This window comes from Leptodactylus fuscus, chromosome 5 (assembly GCF_031893055.1).
Source record: "Leptodactylus fuscus isolate aLepFus1 chromosome 5, aLepFus1.hap2, whole genome shotgun sequence".
In the NCBI taxonomy this organism is placed as follows: Eukaryota; Metazoa; Chordata; class Amphibia; order Anura; family Leptodactylidae; genus Leptodactylus; species Leptodactylus fuscus.
The window spans coordinates 61,609,855-61,632,016 of NC_134269.1; the positions used below are offsets into that span (position 1 = coordinate 61,609,855).

General features: G+C 37.6%; 1 protein-coding gene across 7 annotated transcripts in view; it reads right to left on the reverse strand.

Annotated features, from left to right (window-relative positions):
• Positions 1-1,646: 1,646 nt before the first annotated feature.
• Positions 1,647-22,162, reverse strand: part of NTRK3 (neurotrophic receptor tyrosine kinase 3) — a 541,580-nt gene continuing 521,064 nt past the window's right edge. For 4 of the 7 annotated variants that reach the window (XM_075273266.1, XM_075273263.1, XM_075273260.1 and 1 more), the window contains 3 exons: positions 18,988-19,237; positions 4,799-4,957; positions 1,647-3,703 (listed from right to left, as the gene is read on the reverse strand). In XM_075273266.1, coding sequence (XP_075129367.1) covers positions 3,518-3,703; positions 4,799-4,957; positions 18,988-19,237 — 595 coding nt within the window. In that variant the 3' untranslated portion in view covers positions 1,647-3,517. The remainder of the gene's footprint in view (positions 3,704-4,798; positions 4,958-18,987; positions 19,238-22,162) is intronic. The other 3 variants (XM_075273267.1, XM_075273265.1, XM_075273264.1) reach the window with 1 other exon arrangement.

Here is a 22,162-nt window from a genome sequence, read left to right on the forward strand (position 1 = left end):
GAGATCTAGAAAATTGGAAAGGCATTGATCCGGACAGTATACTGAAACATGATATAACTTTTCATTATGCAAACAATAACATATATTTGCTGAAACTGGACAACCTCCTTTAGTTAAACACTGGTTACAAAAGACCCACTGTCAGAAGATGTCCCTTAAAAAAAGACTAAACATAAGCATAAGAGAACAGTAAAAAAATAAAATAATCCCATTTTTTTCGTCCTCCTCAAAACTGTCCTGTATCTGACTACAAGACAACTAGCTGGAGCTCCCTTCTGTGTCCTGTCTGCACTAGGACATAAAGATTGGATCCCCCTCCACCCCGGGTAATCCCTATTACTTAAGTGGATCTCCAGTCCAAAATGGAGCAAATCAGTAGGATTAAACCCTACAAGACATGTTGAAAATGCTTCAGACTAAAAACAACAGAAAGGGTAAGGTTATATCCTTCTTATTTCTACTATTTATTTCTAGGTTTAGTGTGCATTTATTAGACATAGTGTACACCGAGCAACCAGTCGAAAATGTAAAAGGCCTCTGTCATATAAGAAGAGACTCGGAATAAAAATACCGTAAAATATTTGGGCCCATTTTTGGCTTGGTGTCCTAAAGCTTCAAATTTCAGCTCATACAAAAGAAACCATAGAAACTATACTAATCCGAATCTATGATATCGACCAAGTTTTTATAAGAGTAGTTTTAGGTAGAGACTGAAGAGCCTCTTCTTGAATGGAGTTATGAGATGACAAAAATATACCAATGTAACATTCTGTAGGTTCAATGATGTCTGTGCCCCTTATTTTAGGAGATCAATATTGTGAGTGAATGTGAATTTTTTTTCTGATATCCTTTACTAATATGAGCAAGTTAATGTTATCATTTGAGCCTGATCAAGCTATCTTCACATTTTTTTTTCTTTTTTTTTTCCCCATATATATATATAATCTATGTACAAGCGATAAGAACTGAATATTTACATAAGCGGCACAGTGATTTCTTTTATATCATTCTTAAAGGACTACAAAACACAGACATAAAATGCCATAAAAGGTCAAGAGAAAGCTCTTAAATGAAAAATAAAGAGCGAGCCAGCGTACTATACAATTATGTAAGTGCTGTATGTCAAACAACACATATGGATGATGGAAAGAATACTATAGCAATATATTCCAGGTAATGAACATGTACTTGGTATTTGAAGGCCTATGTTACTGTGCCAGCTTCTGAACCAGAATCCATGCTGGATGCAATTGCTTAGTTTTTTTTGTAGAATGATAGTGTAAATATGCATCAACTAAACGCTTATAGAATGGCCATTTGCCTCTCATATGATCTCTTCGCTGTGGATTAGTCGTCTTCCTCAGTCCTATGAGTTATGATTGTCCCATTGTCTTTTTTTAATAACTGCTCAATTTTATGGAGAAAGTATAGTAAAGACCTTTTTTGATGTCTCCTTAATGAATTCCGTTGTCCCATGGACTCATGAGCTTATCGCGGCATATACACAGCACACATGCTGAAGGATTCAGTTCCGATCCCAAGTCACCAAAGCCTTTCAAGTTTTCGGACTTATTCCTTATTGGTTTGCTTCATTATGTTTATTCGTCTTTAAAGTCAGCATGCCAGGTTTCTTGTACAAGGTCTCATCTGAATAGTATCTTTCAGTATCATAGACACTTTCAGGTTATTTCATGGATATTTCTGGGTACTCTGGCCACAGGAGGATGACATATATGTCCACACATAAGAAAGTGTTACTTAGTTATTATCACGATGCCTTAAGGTTCTACAAAGTACATTGCTTGCAGTGTCTTTCATAATTTATATCCACATGGGAAAAAGGTGGACGTTTTTGAAAAAGCAATTTTTATATCCTTAGAATTGGAATGTTGATTTGATCAATTTAATTTCTTTTTGTTGCAATTTCAACTTTTCAACCATTAAATCCATTGGGCATGCAGCCCTTCTCATGCCCATTTTTTTTTGCCAGGGTGAACAGGCAACTTCTTTGCTCCTTTTTGTTTTTGGCATATCAATGGGAGGTGAATTCAGTTTGTAGTGAAGGGGTTTGAGCAGTCATTCCTAAGCCAGTCCATTGTTTCTCCGTGCCTCCGATCAAGTCAATGGATTCAATAAGATATATGTATGGTAGCATATTAGGAAAAAAACATGACAAGATAAGTGAAGTTATTTGGCTCTGTAAATGCTATACTACATCAGCTCAGGTACACTTTTCTTACATATAGTGTTATAAAATTTCTATGGGCGATTAAGACTGGAAATGGGATGGTGACATGAATATATCCCTCAATAAAATGTCCTCCTCTATGCTTACATAAATAATAATAATAATAATCATAATAATAAAGACATTTCATCTTATTTCTCTAGATTTTTTCAGTTACGAAAATAAATCTGTCCTCATAGTATTAGGATACTTATATAATTATGAACTTAACATGACTGGGGAGTCACCGAAAACTGACTTCCCACAGAACTGTAATTCAGACCTGAGACACACTACATTGAAACAAAGACATCCCCAAAAACACCAAAAGTAGGAAGGACAATAACACAAAAACTATCCATTGCCTACTAGACATTCCCCATGACAGAATTTCTATATTTGCGTAATTGTGTTAAACTTCCGTATCGTTGGTTATACCCGTTACAGGTATAAGGTGTTCAAAATGACATTTAAAACTAAAATCACAATGTTTGTTTTTTTCCCTTACAGTGGACAAATATCGCCTTTTTTCTCCAAAAATGTAAAAAAAAAAAGGTTACAAAAAACTGAATTGATCTAAACAAAGATACTGTTTTACCCGTAGGTACCAATTAATTTTCCAGAAACCAGAAATCCTATACATTTTGGAGTTAACAGATTATAAAAATTGTTCATAAATTTAGAAGAACTGTAGAACAGTAGGTAAATGTACAGCTTCCAAAAAATGGCTGAATTGCTCTTCCTTCCTCATCTCGGTTGCCGTTTCTTTTAGGAATATACACACGAATCATTAAATTTCTCTTCTTCTATCAGGGAGTCAACACATTTGGTTGCTGCAGTCCACCACTGTGTATGCAACAAAGGTAAAAATCTCCATTGACCATATTTTCTTAAGGCTTAATGCCACTGTGGAGTTTCAGAACAAGATTGTCTTTATGCATTTAGTTAAGTACTGAGCTGTGCACACTGGTTGAACAGGAGCAAAAGGACAACCACATCGCCAGTGGAATCATTTATGTCCCAAATTTCCTAATTTTTATTTTTAGTCTGTAACAGCAGAGACTTCCTTCTTTGTTGTATTGGTGGAAGATGTAAAAAAAATTCATCTGCTTTTACAGGCGTTCTTCTGTGTTATAATGTTTTGCAGGCACTTAAGTTTTTTTGTTGATTTTTTTTTTTTTTTTTGTCTTTTTTTTCCATATGAAGACATTTTTTTTTTTTTTTCCGGAAAAGCAGGATTAGGGAAGATGAGGGTAAACCAGGGTAGAACCATTTAAGAAGTGGCCTATGCTAGCCCAGAATGTCCAAGTAAATTGGTGAGGCCTTTCCTAGGGCTTGAAGAATCTTATAGATTTCTTTGATATTTAACCGTAGCTGTGGCTCCCTTTGCCAGCACCCTAGCATAATGTCATAGATTTCTTTTGGAGCCACTCGTGGTCTCTCTAGGACACGTCCTTGCGTGATGCACTCAATAACCTGAAAGAAACAAAATATGTAAAAAGTACCTGAAAACGTCCATTGAGAAGAGAGAGAAAATCTAATGGTTAACTATAAACACTATTAGGGTAAGTTCACGGCGAGGAATTTGGTCAAGATAAAATATGGAAATCTGGAAAAAAAACTGCTTCAGGAATTTGATGAAGACTTTGAAGGCAAATTTTGGTTGTGTTTGTTCGTAAAACCTTTCTAACAATGCTCCGTATCTGCATTCTATTAATTTCGATGGATTCCATCAGGATTTGCCTGAAGAATGGCCAAGAAGCTTCGTATTTTTGATAGATGAAATAATCTTCTAACAGAAAATTAATGTCTCAACAGATTTTTGAGGTGAAATCTGCCTCAAAGTGAGCTCCAAATTCCTTTGTGTGAACATACCCTTATGTTTACGGTGACATAATTATGATCATGAATTGTATTGCATACTGTTATTCTTGTGTTACAAAACGGTCTACCTATCCTACCTATGACCTACCTAACTTTTTCAGCATTGTTAACCTTGATGATAAGAAGAATGAGAGGTTTGTTTTTTTTTTTTTTTTTTTTTTTAATCTTTCCGATTCAGTCTTTTTTTGGTACAGTGATTCGGAGTACTGAAATATATGTTGTCAGCTTCGTACTTTTTTAAGTAAAATTTCTAGAACAATGAAAGCAACTATCTTGTAGTACAACATTCTGTACTCTCTCAAGTGGACTGTTTATAACTAAAAGCTCAACCCTAAATATAGTATAGGTTTTTTTTACAGGTCGGGAAGCATGCTACAGATGAAATCAAAGTAGACACCATGCTTACAGAAATAATGTAATGTTTAGGGGGTTCCAAAGAGCATTATTTTCCCATGTGTAAAAATGTAGCATAAGTTCACAGAGTGTGGACTATAACATAATATTTCTATCTGCTACCCAGACAAGCAGAACAATTACCAAATAACAGCCATTTTAGTCTCAGCTTTACATATATCTTTAAAAATTTGTGCATCAGAGCTTGAGTTTCTTAGTTCATCACTATATATTATTTACAGGGATAGCCTTGAACAAATTATATATATAGGAAACATGGAGATCAAGCCATACCTCTGTGTTTGAGAGCTGAAACCATGGTTGCTTTCCATATGTAAATATCTCCCAAAGGATAACACCAAAGCTCCACACGTCACTCTCTGTGGTAAACTTTCTGTACATTATACTTTCTGGAGGCATCCAACGGATGGGCAACATTGTGTGACCTCCCACCTGTAGAAGACATTAGAAAATGGTCAAACATAATTTTTGACACCATCAATTCATAATTTGGGTATTGAAAGATGGAGTGTGCACCATACAGTACATTGACTTCTGAAATTCATCCTGTGAATCGGGGAGATGTAAATGAAAATTCATATGGTTGTAGGTCCACATGACTGCTCATACTCTGCTATTGGGAAATAAAATGGAAGAAATCTCAAGCTGGGTAGATCAAAGACACAACACATTTTTGAAATATAGAAAGCCTTGGTCATTTATAAGAGCATAGGAAATATGATATATTATACATTACAGTGTATTTTGTGTTTTTTGTCCAAGAATTGCCCCTCCTCAATGACTACTCATGATATAGAAATTTTGAACACAATGCAGTCATTTTGCTGATGTGTGTTTCTGTATTGAAAATCCTATAAATTATGTGAATTAAGAAAAACATTGTGGCACAAATACATGTAGATCCCTAGTTAAAATGAATACAGGGAACAATCTTTTTACCTAGGTAAATACTTGAGTCTTACAATGCCTTTTCAAGTAATATGGGGCAGCACAGTAGCTTAGTAGTTAGCACTTTTGCCTTTCAGGGCTGTCGTTCTGGCCTTGAATCCAACCAAGGGCAAAATCTGCCTGGAGTTTTATGTTCTCCCTTTGTTTGGATAGAGTCTAGTATACAAGACTTCTCCTGAGTTACACCACTTCTCTTGAATGCTCTATCCCGGACAATAGGATTAACTGCCAATTTCTACAGCTCTAAGTGCAAACGTTTCAGACAGGCCTATCAATTCCTAATGTAAACCCTTCTGTACTGTAAGTAGAATCCCTAAAACAACCCCCACCTCTGTTTCAGCTCCCACATTACCCCACATGATATGATGCTGTTTCAGGCACCTTATGCACATTAAAGGACATGACTGGTGACGGCTCATATAGTTTTATGTTTGTGTAATAACAGTAACCTCTATTACAAAATTGTCTGACCACTGTATAAGCAATGCTACCTCCAATACCGCCCCTGCTACCTCTTGTGTCACCCCCTCTACCTCATAGATTGTAAGCTCTTGTGTGAAGTGACTATTTTGTTGTAATGTATCTTTTTGTCTGTACTTGCACTCTACAAATTAAACAGAGCTGCGCAATATGTTGGCACTGTATCAATAAAATGTGTTATTATTGTTATTATTATTATTATTATTATTATTATTATTATTATTATTATTATTATTCCAATTTCCTCCTACACTTAAAAATCCCATTAATAGGTTAATTTAGAGTAAAACAATGAGCCCCAATAGAGACAAAGTTGGAAGTTAGAGACTGGTGAGCGAAAATAATCTCTATACAGTTCAGCAAGAAATCTTAGTTACTATATATACTATAAATAAATAGGGTTTATCAAAAAATGTTGCAACATATGTGCTGAGCTACACATTTGTATATATGACAAAATGGCTGCAAAAATTGTGTTTGCCCACAAATAAGGTGTTTTTCAGTGTACTCACATCAGGAAAATGGCATCAAGGTTTATTTAAGAAGAATACAATGAGAAATAAGAATAATGCTTCCTCTGTAAAGATATACAATACATTGTATATAACTTATTGCATTTGTATCATCTATTCAAAAAGGCATTTGACAAAATCCTTCAACAGGCACAGCAAACAAAGCATCTCTATACTTCTTTATTCCTATATAGTGTGCCTTTTGTTATTTACTTATTTGTCGCTATGGCATCATATTGTGAAGATTACACGCTGCCTTATTAAAGCACAGTCCGGCCACGAACCTATGCCCTAGTACGGCAATACAGAGTGATTTGTAATAGAACAGCCCTAAGGCTGGTGCTAGACAATAAAGCAAACCTCATAGAATGGGAGACCAATAAGATATAAAAAGACAATATGAAATAACAGGCTGGTACATGTGTTCTATGAACGAACTGTGGCTCTCACACTTCTCTGTTTGCTCTGTGAACTGTATGTTAGTTTCAACACAGCAAGTATTTTCTGCAATTATTTTTTCTTTAAAGGGAATGTCCACCCTTTTTGTCAGTCACGTTTGTACATCATAACATATAGTGCTACAGTACATCCCCAAGTTATCAGACATAGTCTATGGCCTGCGTTCATGTGCCATTTGATGATTTCCTTTTCAATATTCTTTGATGATGTGGTCCTATATCCTATACAGATATCTTATATCAGTGCAGGCTCAGCCATCCAGTGTGTGTATAGTGAACGCTAACCTTTCCAGGTTTCTGTTGTAATATTATATTGAATTGAGTTCACAATAAATTGGAGTCCATAACCAAATTCGAGCTAAGTAAGGGTGGACAAATTTCTTCCTAAATAAGCTTATGACCTTCTCTATGGCGCCCCTTACTTGGCTTTCTGTTGCTAAAAAGTCAAGCTATAAGCTTTTAAAACCTTAAACTGTCATATGCAAATTTAACTCAAAGAGAAGTTCCTTGCTGTCAGTGTCGGACCATAGCCTGGTGCCTTACCTATGTGCCGACCTCACAGGGCGTATTACAACAATGTCTGCATGAATAGATGAAGCTGCTCTCTGCCTCCGAGATTACTTAAGATTAGAGATGAGTGAACAGTAAAATGTTCGAGGTTCGATATTCGTTTCGAGTAGCCCCTCAATATTCGACTACTCAAATCGAATATCGAACCCTATTATAGTCTATGGGGGGAAAATGCTCGTTTCAGGGGTAGGCAACGTTCGATCAAATTATACTTACCAAGTCCACGAGTGAGGGTCGGGCTGGATCCTCCGTGCAGTCTTCTCCTTGCAGCGTCCCCGTGGCGTCTTCCGGCTCGTCATTCACTCTGCCAGGCATTGGGCCTAGGCAGAGCCGACTGCGCATGCCCGCACTACAAGCAGACATGCGCAGTCGGCTCTGCCCAGGCCCGATGCCTGGCAGAGTGCATTCAGAGCTGGAAGACGCCGCGAGGAAGCTGCACGGAGAAGACTTCTAAAGGTAGGAGAAGAACCAGCATTGATTGGCCGACTGTATAGCATTCGGCCAATCAATGCTGGTTCTGCATCAAACTTTTACATTCGAACAGTGAGTGGTACTCGATCGAGTACGAGTATTTCGAATACCGTAGTATTCGATCGAATACCTACTCAATCGAGTACTACTCGCTCATCTCTACTTAAGATATATTTTCATATGAAAACCTAAGGTCCACCTTCTCTATGGTGCCTCTTACTTGGCTTTCTGTTGCTGAAAAGTCAAGCTATAATCTTTTAAAACCTTGGGCTGTCATATGCAAATTTAACTGGAAGACAAGTTCCTTGCCGTCAGTGTCGGACCTTAGCCTGGTACCTTACCTACCTGCCGACCTTACAAGGAGTATTAGCACAATGTCTGCATGAATAGATGAAGCTTCTTTCTGCCTCCAAGATTACTTAAGGTACATTTTCATAGGCAAACCTAAGGTCCTAAAAGCTTATAATTTGACTTTTCTGTAACAGAAATCTTATTGACAGGCACCCTCGGAAAGGTCACTACGTAACCAATTTATGGTGGAAAAACCATGTGACAGGTTCCCTTTAACTCTGTGCCCAGTGTAATAGGCTGGCTGTCAAAGTTGATCTTTCATTTTAATAATGAATGCATTGTAAGCAGATTTGGTAAGTAAGAATAATTGTATAGATGTCACTGTCAAGGTTATGATTTTAGGACATCTTCACTAATTACTACTGAGATATGTGGAGCTTAATTAGACTTGTCTGTTTACATGGCCAATGCAGATCTGCTGTGTGGATTAGACCAATATGAAATGTTCAGAACTATGTTATTAGCATTAGTATTGTAGTAGGCATATTATTGTTATGCAGAGTACTAGAAAAAAACTACTCGCTTCCCTTATTATATTGATAATAGGAAACAATAATGGGCTCGGCACCACATGTTCAGACATTATTTGCCTATTTAAGCAAAGGCAAAGATTCAAGAGCTTGTTTATTTAATGTGTTAGATGTTTGCATAGTGTGGCTAATTAAATACTTGAGATTTGCTAATACTCCGATACAAGGGAATATAATAAAATTAGTCTTCATTGCTCTAAAATTAAGCATTAAAGCAATGAGGTCTTGTTCTGATAGCGTTATATGCTTCAAGATATTCATACATCTGTGAAGCCTCGTAGAAAGATTCTATGATAAAACTGCACAAATAGAATTTGCTATGCATTGCTGCACACAATATGCCTGCCTAAAAGCATTCATAGGTTAATGTTTGCTTTCTGGCTTTGGAACAAAATGAAAAGCAAAGCGTAATGTATTATTATTTTTCTCCTCTAGCTATCAGCGTATCGTTCACCAATTACATCAGATTTAGTTTCTTCTTTTCAGTTAAATAATACGCTTTTATGTTAGGATACAATATATAACAATTAGATCTAAATGGAACGTTCCTTCAGCTAATGAATCACTTTAGGAGATTGATGTTTGGAAGACAATGGATGTTTTCTCTACTGTTTACCATCAGGTAACAGAGTCTGAGTGACATCCCTTTTTCTCTACAATAATAGTCATAGTCGCTATTCAGCAAGTATTCATATGTATTGAAAATCTGTAAGTAGTAAGATGACAATATAGCAGTGAATTAAAGGGGTTGTCCACTTTGTTAGAAGGATTCTATGACAATATGTTTATTACAGAAACTGCAAATAATAAGCTGCACTATATCCAATAGACTTCCCCATACACTTGCATATTTGGATTGTACGAGGGTGCGTGTGTGGAATGCTGGAGTCTTATCTTCCATAAGTATAAAGAATCAGACATACTTGTCCTTCTTTTACCCCAACATCATGTATAGAGGGATTGTCAGCACACCCCATACACATAAGATAGTTGACTGGTTCATTTGAAGTCTGATTTTATTCTTAAATATACAGACTAAGTAATGACTTACCCTAAAGCACTAAACAGAAGACATAATATATTCAACAGAAAATGCTATATTCAGTGCTATCCATGGATTTGTGAATGCTCCGTGCTCTAGTACGAAGGATAATATTTGTATTGTAGCAGCTCTCCACTCTGGACTGAAATAGGTTTTCTGGCTCCATGTTAATTTTTCATACTGATAACCTAGTTACATGATACATCTCCAGTATGTAATCTGTTGGGATCTGACAACCAGACCCCACACAGATCAGCTATTGTACAGCAACTGTGTACTGAAAGCTGCTACTAAATGGGGAGTGAATGCAATTCACTCCAATTCAAGTAACAGGAGCTGCGCAACAGCTTTACATAACCGTTTCCAAGATTTCTCTCTGTGCATCCCCCATACTCTGGAATTCCTTACCAAGACACATAAGACTGACCCCCACAATCACAGGCTTCAAGAAGGCCCTGAAGACTCACCTATTCAGGAAGGCCTACAACCTCCAATAACACCATCACCACACCATCATCTGAACAGTCTCTACCCTCACCTTCTATCTCTATCCCTCTTCCCTCATAGACTGTAAGCCCTCGCGGGCAGGGTCCTCCATCCCACTGTGCCAGTCAGTCTTTGTTAGTATTATATCTGCTTGTATATTCTGTGTACTGTATGTGAACTCTCAAAATGTATATAAATAAATAATAACAACAACAACAACAACAACAACAACAACAACAACCCTTTCCAGGGAATTGCAGCTCAGCTCTTATTACTTTACATCCACTAGTAACTTCTAGCATAGAAGTCTATGGAGAGGAAAAAGGGTGGAGAAGGCTGTGGGAAAAAGACACACACTGCTGCTGATAAACTCTCCTACATATTGTAACTAAGTTAGCTGATTTAATATCTTGTAAGATAGTGCCTTACTTCTGGGAAGAATACGGCAATAAATCAACTAACAAGTCAGCAGGATGGAGGAGGAAAGAAGTCTAAAAGATGGAGAAGAAGCAATGCTCTTTAAAAAGATATAATACAAAGTTTGTTTTATTCATCTGCACTATTAATGTATAGAATAGAATGGAAGTGAAGGTTCGCTTTAAAGCAGTAAACATGGTGAAATCAATGTGTCTCCAGCCACGCTACCTCATTCTAAGGCCTCATGGTCTAATAAAAAGCCAAGTACAGAAAGCCTAAATGGCCACACAATGAGTAGCTATGGTTCCATTAGCGTTACAAAAGCCAATGGAACAAGGCACATTTTTAAAAAATAATTTTAGTTTAGTATAAACCTAAGAGAAAAAGAAAATGTCCCTTTATGAATATTTGAGGCCTATAAATTTCCCTGAAAGCCATATTATTTCCTATGTTGTATATGTGAAGAATTTAGCGATACAGAGAAGTGAAATGCATGTAAATTGACTATTATTATAAGTAGACTATTATTATATTTAATAGCCACACAATGTTCAGTGAATGGAAGAGAAAGACTAATTGGTGAAATACAACACCTATTCTGTTCTTGATATTCATTAAAAGAACCATGTAGATATAGTAGATGAATGATAGGTAATTCTGATGTAAAAAGTGAAAAGATAATATGAAACCCCCAGACAAGCTAATAAAATGCTACTACGTAACACAATTATACCGATTAATACACTTATTTTATTTATTGTACAATGAATAGCCTTTGCAACCTTTGCTGAATACAAAAAAACGAAAAAAAAAATGGGCAGAAAGACATCCAACCTGTCTATAGGAAGTTTCCTGGTTTATGTATTGGTGTATGATATGCAAAATGAATGTCTCTTAAACTTAGATACGTCTCAAAACTTGAAGTTGATGTTTTAAGTTTTTGGATGATCTACTTCCTACTTCCTGGCGCCCTTAGTGGCTGCCTCGATACAGGGCTCCAAGCTGGGAGCAATCTCTATCTTTCCTTTCTCACTCTTTTCCTCTGTATCTTCAAGAATCGTGTAACTAAGCAATCTAGCACTATGAATTAGCAACTATAAATCGAATGGAAGACCCTGTGGAGTATTTTGTTTCTATTGTAAAGCATGGACAATGACAAGACCTGGTTCAGCTGGTGTCCACATGTGCCTGTTACCATCCCCCCCAGCTAGGACAGCATGGCTCACCATGCGGCAAGGAGGAGAAACCTACATGGAAATGCGGACTTCTTCCTTCAAGGAGATGTTTTTTGGAGTCTATTGCTGGTGTGTGAAGATGCTACAGCTGACTGGTTTTTCTTTCTATTACTGTGGACACGTGGGACTCTGTTACAGCCTGGGAACCATCACCCACCTACCCCCAGGAGTTATGGAAGCTTGGCAAGAGAGCAGCACCATGTATACCTGGATGGCTTCAGACCTCTCTGGGCAGTAGAAAACAGTGGTAAGAAGAACGGAGGAGGAGGGCTTGTGATGAAGGACATTTGGGGCATTTTTTGTGGTTAATGGACAATAGTGCTGATACTAGATACCAAACTATCAGCTGTGAGCAGGAGATCTCACCACCTACCAAAGGAACTGCCACATGTTATCATGATAGCTGCATATGTCCCCCACCTCTGCAAAAATGTTTTCTGCTTGTTATATCCACATGCTGTGACCCCCCTCCTCATGTCCTCCAACCACGGTCGGGCTGTATTATTATTAACAACACTCCACACAGAGAACTAAATGATCCTGCAGTGTGTCTGTGTTTCTTTCCTTTTTAGTTGCTCTGATTCCTAGGATTTCTCTATCTGCCATGAGCTTGTATGTGTTTCTCTCTTGTTATATACTACTGTACCATCTATGAAACTGTATCACTGAAATTTCCCCATTGTGGGACTATTAAAGGATTATCTTATCTTATCTTAAAAACATGTGTGGTTCTGGGGTGATCTTGACCACCATCCCATAACCCCTCTGCTCCTGCACCAGAAAAAAAATTATTTCTCTGAAGCTTCAACTAATGTACGGTATAGAAGCCAGTTTGTAAATGAGTAAAATACTATATTGTACATAAGAGACAGTGAAGAAACAGAATCTAATGATAGAAACAGTCTATTGTGTAAGTTGTTTCTAGAGGGAAGTATTATGTGTCTCATTAAGATTGAACGTTGCGAGTACCCATGATGTGTGGTAAACCATGACAGAGCTGACATCTGCTTGTTCCCACTGAGTGGCTGAACACTGACATGAACTTCCATTGGACCAGTGGATCTCATGATGCTCAATTCTCTCTGAGACTCTGAAGGCGGTATTTTAGAGATCATTATTTCTACAATTTCAATCAAGGGAAAATGGTTAGTGCTCTTTTAATTATCATAAGGCTGCATAAATCAAACACTCTCTCGCCTCTTCTCAAAAAAGAATTTCATTTTCCAAAGGGCAAGCAAATCAATTTTGCTGGGCTAAGTTTCAGACAGCATATGTGCAGGACTCAAAGGACATACAGCTGATTGGGGTGAAGGCTGAGCTGTGAATGGGTGTAATGTATCAAAATAAGTGAAGACTAGACTTTTTATGTGCAAAGTCCTACATATGCCTTTACGCTTCAACTAAAGAAACTGCATTTCATCCATTGCGTGCCTGATTAAGAACAAGACAGAAGACATGCAGAATTACTTGGGAGTCTTCTAACATTTTTAATGGCTTAAAATGCTTTCAAAATGGAATTTTTTCACATGTAAAAGAATGAAAAAATAGAATGTAAAAGTGAATCCCCCAAAATTCTCAACTTTTCAGTGGCTTTACCATATGGGTCTATGGTGATCTGAGATTAGGATAGCATATGGAGGAGAGGAAGTCCTAAAGCAAAGATGAAAATTGTTAACATATTATGGTTTTGCATATTGCCAACACTCTTGGTCATCACTCTTCTAGTTTGCTAATAATCTATGTATGGAACTTGGAAATCTTGACTTATCAAAACTATTTGCTCAAACGTTTGGCAACAAGAACTTTCTAAGGTTTGGATCATGTGTAAATTTTTATGTTTATTTTAATAATATAAGTAGTCATCTGGAGATGGAGGTCCTTCAACGGTCCTCAAGAGATGTTGGGGTCAACAAAGGCAGGGTCTCTTCTTTTAAATAACCCATAACAAGTACATGGTCTATGGTGCATGCACTAAACTTCAGGAAGGCCAATTTTCACCAGATAAAAGATGACTTTAATGGTATTACCTGGGACAATGTTCTCAAAGTGAAGGGAATGCAAAGTAAATGGGACATTTTCAAAAACATCTTTAATAGGACCAGTGAAAAATATATGCCTTATGAAAATAAACATATTAGGAACCATAGAAAAAGAATGTAGCTAAGTAAAATAGAAGGTAGCAATGTAGTACTAAAAAAATGTATAAATGACAATGGCAGCAAAGGATGAGGCAGAGAGAATCATTTCCAAGAAAAGTAAAAATAATCCAAAATTATTATTCAAATAATTTTGGTGTAATGGTGAAGGATAGTGAGGAAATGGCAGATCTATTAATACACTTCTTTACTGTATTCACACGGGAGAATTCAATGGAAATGACATGATTAGTGATAATGTAAAATCTCCATTAAATGTCACCTGTTTAACCCAGGAGGAAGTGCGGCACCGCCTTCAAAATACTAAAAGACACAAATTACTGTGTCCATATGTCAAAGACCCCCGAGTTCTGAGGGGATTATGCAAAGTAATAGACAAACCCTTATACCTAATATTCAAGGATTCAGTAGTGACTGGGTCTGTTTCAGAAGATTGACGCATGGCAAATGTGATGGCAATATTCAAAAAAAGGGGGTCTAAAAGTGAGCCTGGAAACTATAAGCCGGTAAGTTTGATCTCTGTTGTGGGAAAATTATTTGAAGGGTTTCATAGAGATGTTATCCTGGAGGATCCCAATAAATATATAACATTATCAGCAAGAATTTGTGAGGAATTGGTCAGACTAATATGGGGAGGTAGGTTCCAGACGGGGGGGTGGGGGGGTGGGTGGGTAGGCTAACTGTTGATAACCGATTTGAGGAGAAAAAAAGACAATCAAACAATATAAACAGGGAAGAAAAATGAGGTATTTCAATAACTGGCTTTAAAAAATAAGTTTAAAAATTGCTGATACATTCCTTTTACGCTTACAAGATATTTCTGAAAGGTGAGTTTATTCTTTAACTACATTATATAGGGCATACAATATAACTTAATAAAAAACACAAACTATAATAAACTTCTGCTCCATCCCAATATCGAGCCGGCATCATTAGTGAGGCACCTCTCCGAAAGAATACACATTCTTAGTTTTGCCAAGATTCTTTTTTAAGATAATCGATGGATGCCTAAGTAATGTAACTAGAGGCAGTGAGATGGAACCGCCTAACATTGTACATTTTCCTTCCAAAGTGAAATGAGGGAGAAAAAAAATCATTTGGATGTGATCTAAAAATCTGCTGGAAACAATTAGCACTATTTAGAGTAAAATACGTCAGGTGGCCCCAGGAGACGCGGTGTTTTATAGAACAAAGTTTTCCGTGTGGTCCCTCTCCTGTACTGCATCAGCGAGTTGACTGTGCGGAGAAAATGATAAAGGTTTCTCTAGGGGAATATACAAAAGGAAGGATGAAACTCAATGTGAAATCATTTGGCTGAGTCAAGTTTCATTATCCCACAGGGACTAATGCAGCTACTTCAGTTTTGAAGCATTAACCATTCGGCACAGGCCACTTTTCCAAATATCCCTTCAGGATCACCCAGTAGGGACTGTGATGGAAAGGACAGTCATTCTTTTAATTACCAAATCGTTTAATGTTCTGCTACACTTTCTCAAACATACGGGGTTTTCTCAAACATATGCACTTATAAAACAGATTAGGCCTGAGAGATCTCTGCCTGCTCCATATGGCTTCTCCTTGTAGAAAGCTCTGAGGGACTAGGCATTTATAAGGTGTCAGAGCTGGCGTCATTTATGTTTACTCTTTTTGTCTTACATTTTAATGCCTTCCAGTATAATGTAATGTCTTTTAGTGTCACGGAGTTATCTGGGGATATGTTGTGTAGCAGAGGCAAATATCAGCAGGAAAATCTCTATGAGGATGCTTAGTAAAGATAATATGACACACCAAACACCATTAAATCAACAATGTTATAACAGAACGTACAGATGTAGCAAACGTTAACATTACAAATAACACTATAGCTGCACAGTGGCACGGATTGTTAACTTGACTTTTCCAATACATTTCAATGGCTTTTGTTGTCTTTTGGGACAATATATCATTGTGCAACGAGATATCATAGTAATGTTACACTTTGCTAAATCCATATGACCAATGCATAAACCATTACTTTTATTAGTGTCTGTTAGTGTCCAAAGGAAAATGTTCGTTGTTGTACCGTGTTAGCCAGTGGGTTGGAAATATAAAAAACCACGAAAACTGTTATAGTCCATTCACACAGAGTTTTTCGGGAAGGATTTCACGATGAATCCACGTGGAAAAAACACCTCCCCATAGAGTTCTATGGGTTCCGCTAGCTTTTTTTTTTTCCGCCTTCAGGTGGATTCCACCTGCAAAAACCAACGCAGTTAAAGGGAGGCGGAAAATCCATGTGGGATTGGCAAAAACCATGTGGAAAAACTGCTAGCGTATTTTTCACTGTGCTGGAGCAAAAAAATATTTCCTAATTCCAAAAGCGGATTTTTTCTTCGCCAAAAAATTCCATGTGAATGGACCCTGAAGGTAAGTTCACAGGGAGATTTTTGGTCAGAATTTTGTTGCCGTATTCAGGCGTTTTTCCAGGAGCCGGCTTGTTCCAGCTCCCGGAAAAAGAAGCGAGATGCTCATTCTTCAGGCAGTTTCGCCTCGCGATTCGGCCTGAAGACACTCTCTCCTCCCGACTAGGCCCATTCATTGGGCCTAATCCGGAGTGGAATGTGCGGCTGGATGCCAGAGTAGGGCACTGGCTTTCAGACACGGCTGCCCGTCTTTTATCCCGGAACCTGAGACAGCTTCCGCCTCTGGATCCAGTCCAAAAAACCCCGTCTGAACTTACCCTTAGGGGGTGACCCTAGAGATGTGTATGTTTTATTCAGCCTATTTATAGACTGTAACTAATAAGAGCATAGTCATAAAGGTGGCCAAATGTACCGATTAGAAAGAATGCACCCTATAAACAACCTAAGGTACATGCACTGAATTTTGTTTATATCATGAAAACTACTAACTAGGTGAAGTTCAATAACAATATTCAAACTGTAGGCCATATTATGCAGGAATTTGTAGTTCTTTAATAGCTGGAGACCCACAGTTTGGGGCAGAGGCATAGCTATAGGGGTGCAGAGATGGAAGTCTTATAATTGAAATGTCAAAGGGTAAGTGGAACCCTGTCATAGGTTTTGCATTGGGGCCCAGGAATGGAAAGTTTTTTGTTAATGTTTTTGGTCTGGGGAATAATGATATATGGTTTCATATTTGTTAAGCAATTTCAGTTCATAATAGCTAAATTAAAAAAATTCAATATTCGAGTGCAAAATAAAATGACATACTGTAATAGAATTAGAAAAAGGGAATTTTCTTCCGAGAAGAATGGTTCAGTTCCCCATTTACAGCTTTTATGTGTGGTGTAATACATTTTACTTCTATGTAAACCTAACAGACCATTTATTGCCCTACTTTCACCACAGCATGACACATTTTCATCCATTATCACTTTTTTTGTTTATTTCCAGCATTTTACATGACAGCTTTATGGATCAGAAATTCATACAAAAGCTACTTTTCAGACTTTTCTCTTTATGTATAAGCATATTCCATCAAATATTGCTTATAGTGTATAATACACTATTCTCTAGGGTTATACAATTTTACAACTAACTCTGATGTAACAGTATTCTTTAGCTTGCTTACATTAATGTATGTATTTATATTGTTTATAAGTATACATTATTTGTATGAAATGTTGTGAATGTTGAGTTCTGTTCATGTGTTCAAAGCATACAGGTGTTGTAAACTTGAACCTGATAACTTGTTGTGACATCATGACATCGGTGTGGCCTCCAGTGATGGGACTTCAATGGTCCCCTGTGGCCACCAATGTCATTCAGTAAGTGGAAAGAGGCTAAAAAAATATGGGAACCTGCACCGGAAGACACAACGTAGCCCAGGAGAGGCATGTTACATTTACTCACCTCTCCATGGACCACAGAGTATAAGGGCTAGTTCACACGGGGCACGTATCTTGGTCCTGATTTTGATGCGGAAAGTCGCGTCGGAATAGGACCAAAATGTGCCTGCAGTGGCTTCCAACAGTCATGGCTTACCGCTCTGGAGTAGGCCCAAATGAATGGTGCTGTAGTGAGGCGGACGCCGTGGCTGAATCAGTCACGAAATCCGCCTGAAGAAAGGGCAGCTCGCTTCTTTTTTCCATGAGCCGGAACATACCACTCATGAAAAAAAGGCAGCTAGTGATCTACATAGACCTCTGTTGTGATGGGGCGGATTCTGAGGTGGATTTGGCTTCAGAATATGCCCTCTTGCCCCGTGTGAACGAGCCCTAACTGTGGTTTGTGCAGGGTAATGCACTAATAGAAACATTATAAGGCCCCACATGCACAAATATATTTTTTTTATATATAATTTTATAATTTTACTGTGTTTTTTTTTGAGCCAAAGCCGAAAATGGCTATAAAAGGAATGGGAAATATATATATCATGTACTTCTACTTCTCTCTTTTGCTCAGTCCTACATGACTGACTCAAAAAAACACAGCAAAAATCTGCATATCCTAAATGTGCATTTTATAATATATGCAAGTTGAGATGGCATAGACATATTTATCTAAATGCTGCCATTCTCCTGACCTTGTAATTTCAAGGTCATAATCAAATGTTATAGCTAGAGATGAGCGAACACTGTTCATATCAGCCGATCCGAACAGCATGCTCCCATAGAAATGAATGGAAGCACCTGTGACGCTGACTTTGCCGGCGGCCGGCCGGCGTCACAGGTGCTTCCATTCATTTCTATGGGAGCGTGCTGTTCGGATCGGCTGATCCAAACAGTGTTCGCTCATCTCTAGTTATAGCAAGTTCAGCAGAAAACTTATACTTTATCACTGGTATATACAAAATGATAGTTACCCTTACCCTGTAGTAGTCTGTGCTGTACACATCTCTGGACATGCCGAAATCGCCAATCTTCACAAGAAGGTTTGCCCCAACTAAGCAATTTCTGGTGGCCAGGTCTCGATGAACAAAGTGTTGAGATGCAAGATAGACCATTCCTGAAGCAATCTGTGTAGCGATGTGTAACATCTGAGATAGACCCAAGTCTCCTTTAGTCTGTCTAGGTTGGCCATCAACAAGAATCATGGCATCCGGTCCATGGGCTCTGAAAATGAACATTTCTTAAACATTAACTTAACTATACATAGTCAAAAATCAGAAAACTGCATTTATAGGGTTATCATGAAATATTAGACCTAAGTTGTTTATATACCATGGATAGATAAGGAGTGTTTTTTTATGGATTGTAAATAATTTTGCACTTACAACATCCAAGGCACACGCAGCAAAATAAAAGTAGTCACTGATATAATATGCCCACTAAAGGGTGTATATACCGTAGAGACAACCTGCATAGTTGTACTGGAGACCATGGAAAAAGTGGGCCCAGCCCTTATTGTAGCATTCCTATTACTACTGGGTGTTAAACCCGGTTCACATCTGCATTCGGGTTTCTGTTCAGGGAGTCCACTTGGGAAAGTTATACGCATAAAAAAACGGTTACCTTTAGGAAACCCGTAAACACTATAGACTATAATGGGGTCTATGTGGTTTCCGCATGAAACATGCGGAGAGACAAGTGCTGTTTGCAGAAACTGAGTGGAAACCACATGGAACCCATCATAGCCTATAGGATCCACGGGTTTTCCAGGTAACCACTTTTAAATCAGTATAGGTTTCCATTCCAGGGGTCCTCAAGCAGACTCCCCGAATGTAAACCTGAGCACAGATGTGAATAGTGTCTTAGCCATCTGTGCATGACACCTGCCACAAAAGAAACCGAATTGTTAGCAAACAGGGTGATCGAAAATCATTCTAAAGATCACGGACAGGCCTTGAAGGGAACAATAAATATCAGACCTTTCTGTTCTGTAAGGCAAGACCTGACAACATCATTGCAGGACCAGTTTTAGTTTTGCTACAAGGTTCTCTCTTCTATGTACACCATTGATCTTACTCATTTTTTTATTTCATTCTTTAAGAGTTATGCTACGGCAAAGAAGTTTTTGAACATTAGTATACTGATGTAAACTTTCATCTGATGTGCGGATGAATAAATATTTCATGGCTTTGTAGCATTGCATTTCTACAACTCCACAAAACCCGTATCAGTGAATTGTATCTCATTGCCAATTTACTTCCATATATCCCAAGGGTTCCTCTCAATCTTCTAACAAGATGCAGCTAGAGTATTTCATACAAACAAGCACTCTCTAAAAAGTATACAAAATCAGATGAACCGCACTAAGATATTACCAAAGACATACTGCCTAATAAATCAAACAACAATTCCTTTATGTGTCAGCACTTTTTTTTTTTACACACTTTTCCCATCATAAACCCATTTCCCTGAGATGGAAGGGATTGAAATTGTACTGAGTATATTGTACAATGCATTTAAGGCACAAAACAAACTACCTTTGTCAGCAGCAACAAAACATATTGCCTGAGTCCATGTTCCTGAGACACTGCACATTCATATATGTGTTTTACTGAGAGTTTTATTCTCTATTCTATGTCTAATGCCCTACTTGGAAATACCGTCAGGCTAAAAGTAATATAAATTGTGAATGCGGAAGATTGCCTTTATTGATATATCTCTTTTACTTAAAAAATGAGACAAAACTATATAATACACCATTTTTCAATTAGCATTGAAATGATAGTCTTTAACACAGTTACATGAATGTATTCTGATAAATGCCTCCAGAGTGGTGTACTATTGAAACGTCCACTGATAAAAATTAATTTGATAATGTGAAGCTTTCAGTAAATTACAGCATAAAAAAGACTATAAATCAAATGTTACAAGTAACTCATGTCACGGAATCGGTGGGGGAGGATCTTGCTACTCAAGGACGGAATTATGCACTTTGTAGGATTTTATTGGCTATTAAAGTCATTGTGAGACATATACAATGCTAGAGATTAAATATCTCATTTACTTTTAATTCTAGGTGAACGAAGGTGGAGGACACTGATTGTAATTATTCAAGAAGCCGCATATATACTAGTAAGGCTGCCAGAGCATGAACAACGTCAACGTTTGGTCAGGAAGAGTCTATGAGTCAGAAATTATTATTGTTAGATTTCTTCTTAATGAAGTTGTCCATTGAGTTGCAATTTACATATGTGGTCCAGTGATCACTGATGATGGACCCCAGAACTCCCTTGATCCTGTGAGATGAAACAATGTTCCACCCCCAGGTTATTCCACCCCATTTTCTCCTTCCTCAATTCATTTCCTATGCCATGGGGGCTGACTAGAGCAAATCCAGCCCCCATAGCACATCTGATTAATTACCTGTGAGATCAGTGGAGGAGGGGGTAGTGAGACCCAGGGGAAGGAGCTCCAATTTATGCAATATAGAACAGTATCCAGATCGTGGTTATGTTTCATTTATTATTTCTTTATTAGTACAGTACAACATTTAGGGTGAAACCCTTCATCAGGCATGAAACATTGTACTGTATTAATAAAGAAATGATAACTGAAGTATAACCATGGTCTGGAGTGCAGTTCTATATTGCATAAATTGGAGTTTCTCTACGGTGGGGATCAGGTCAGCCCCTCTCAGAACCAACATCCGTGAAGCTAGTCCTATGCCCGTTCCTGGAGGTGGAACACTTCTTGAGATTTCATAACCTGGGTTAATTTTTATTATTATGATTACTTTATATTAGATTTATTGTAAAATAGAAAGTATGATATTTGAATTGTTATTCACTTATACTTGCGAGATTGCCGAATCTATATCTGAATGTCCAATGGAATAAATTCTGACAATACACAGATGGAGGAAATCTTAGTGTATTTCACAAGATTATCCTGGAACTCTCACTATTTTGAACTCCAGAATGATAGTAAATCAGCATAACTTGTGAGATTATGCCTGGTGTTCAGTGATTTGCTCCATCTGGATGTATGATATTCATATGTGACTTTTTTGACTTAAAGCGATTATCACATCTTTTTTCTTTATAAAGTGATATTCTAGGTGACAGTTACACTTCCCAACGTCTATTCTTC